Here is a 260-nt window from a genome sequence, read left to right as displayed (position 1 = left end):
TGCCGCTCGGGCCCTCCTCGGCCGCCCTGTCCCTGTCAGGATGCTGCTGGCGTGCGGCATGCAGCGCTGTCACCAGGAAGCGCTGAAGAGGAACCGGGTGATGCTGGCGAAGCAGCTGGTGTTAAAGGAGCTGGTGGAGCACATGGTGGAGAAAGACATCATCACCGCAGAGATGGTAGAAATGATACAGGTACGCGGGTGAGGCTCACCTGAGCTTTATTTCTCGCTGAGCTCGGTGTCGGTCTCGGCAGTGGCAGCTT

The 260-nt window shown here is 60.4% G+C and overlaps 1 protein-coding gene across 1 annotated transcript in view; it reads left to right on the top strand.

Moving 5' to 3' along the window:
• Positions 1 to 40: 40 nt before the first annotated feature.
• Positions 41 to 260, top strand: part of CASP2 (caspase 2, apoptosis-related cysteine peptidase) — a 15,841-nt gene continuing 15,621 nt past the window's right edge. Inside the window, exon 1 of the mRNA XM_009076037.1 lies at positions 41 to 190. Coding sequence (XP_009074285.1) covers positions 41 to 190 — 150 coding nt within the window. The remainder of the gene's footprint in view (positions 191 to 260) is intronic.

This window comes from Acanthisitta chloris, unplaced genomic scaffold, assembly GCF_000695815.1.
Source record: "Acanthisitta chloris isolate BGI_N310 unplaced genomic scaffold, ASM69581v1 scaffold316, whole genome shotgun sequence".
Classification (NCBI taxonomy): Eukaryota; Metazoa; Chordata; class Aves; order Passeriformes; family Acanthisittidae; genus Acanthisitta; species Acanthisitta chloris.
This window is presented reverse-complemented; position numbering and strand designations above follow the sequence as displayed.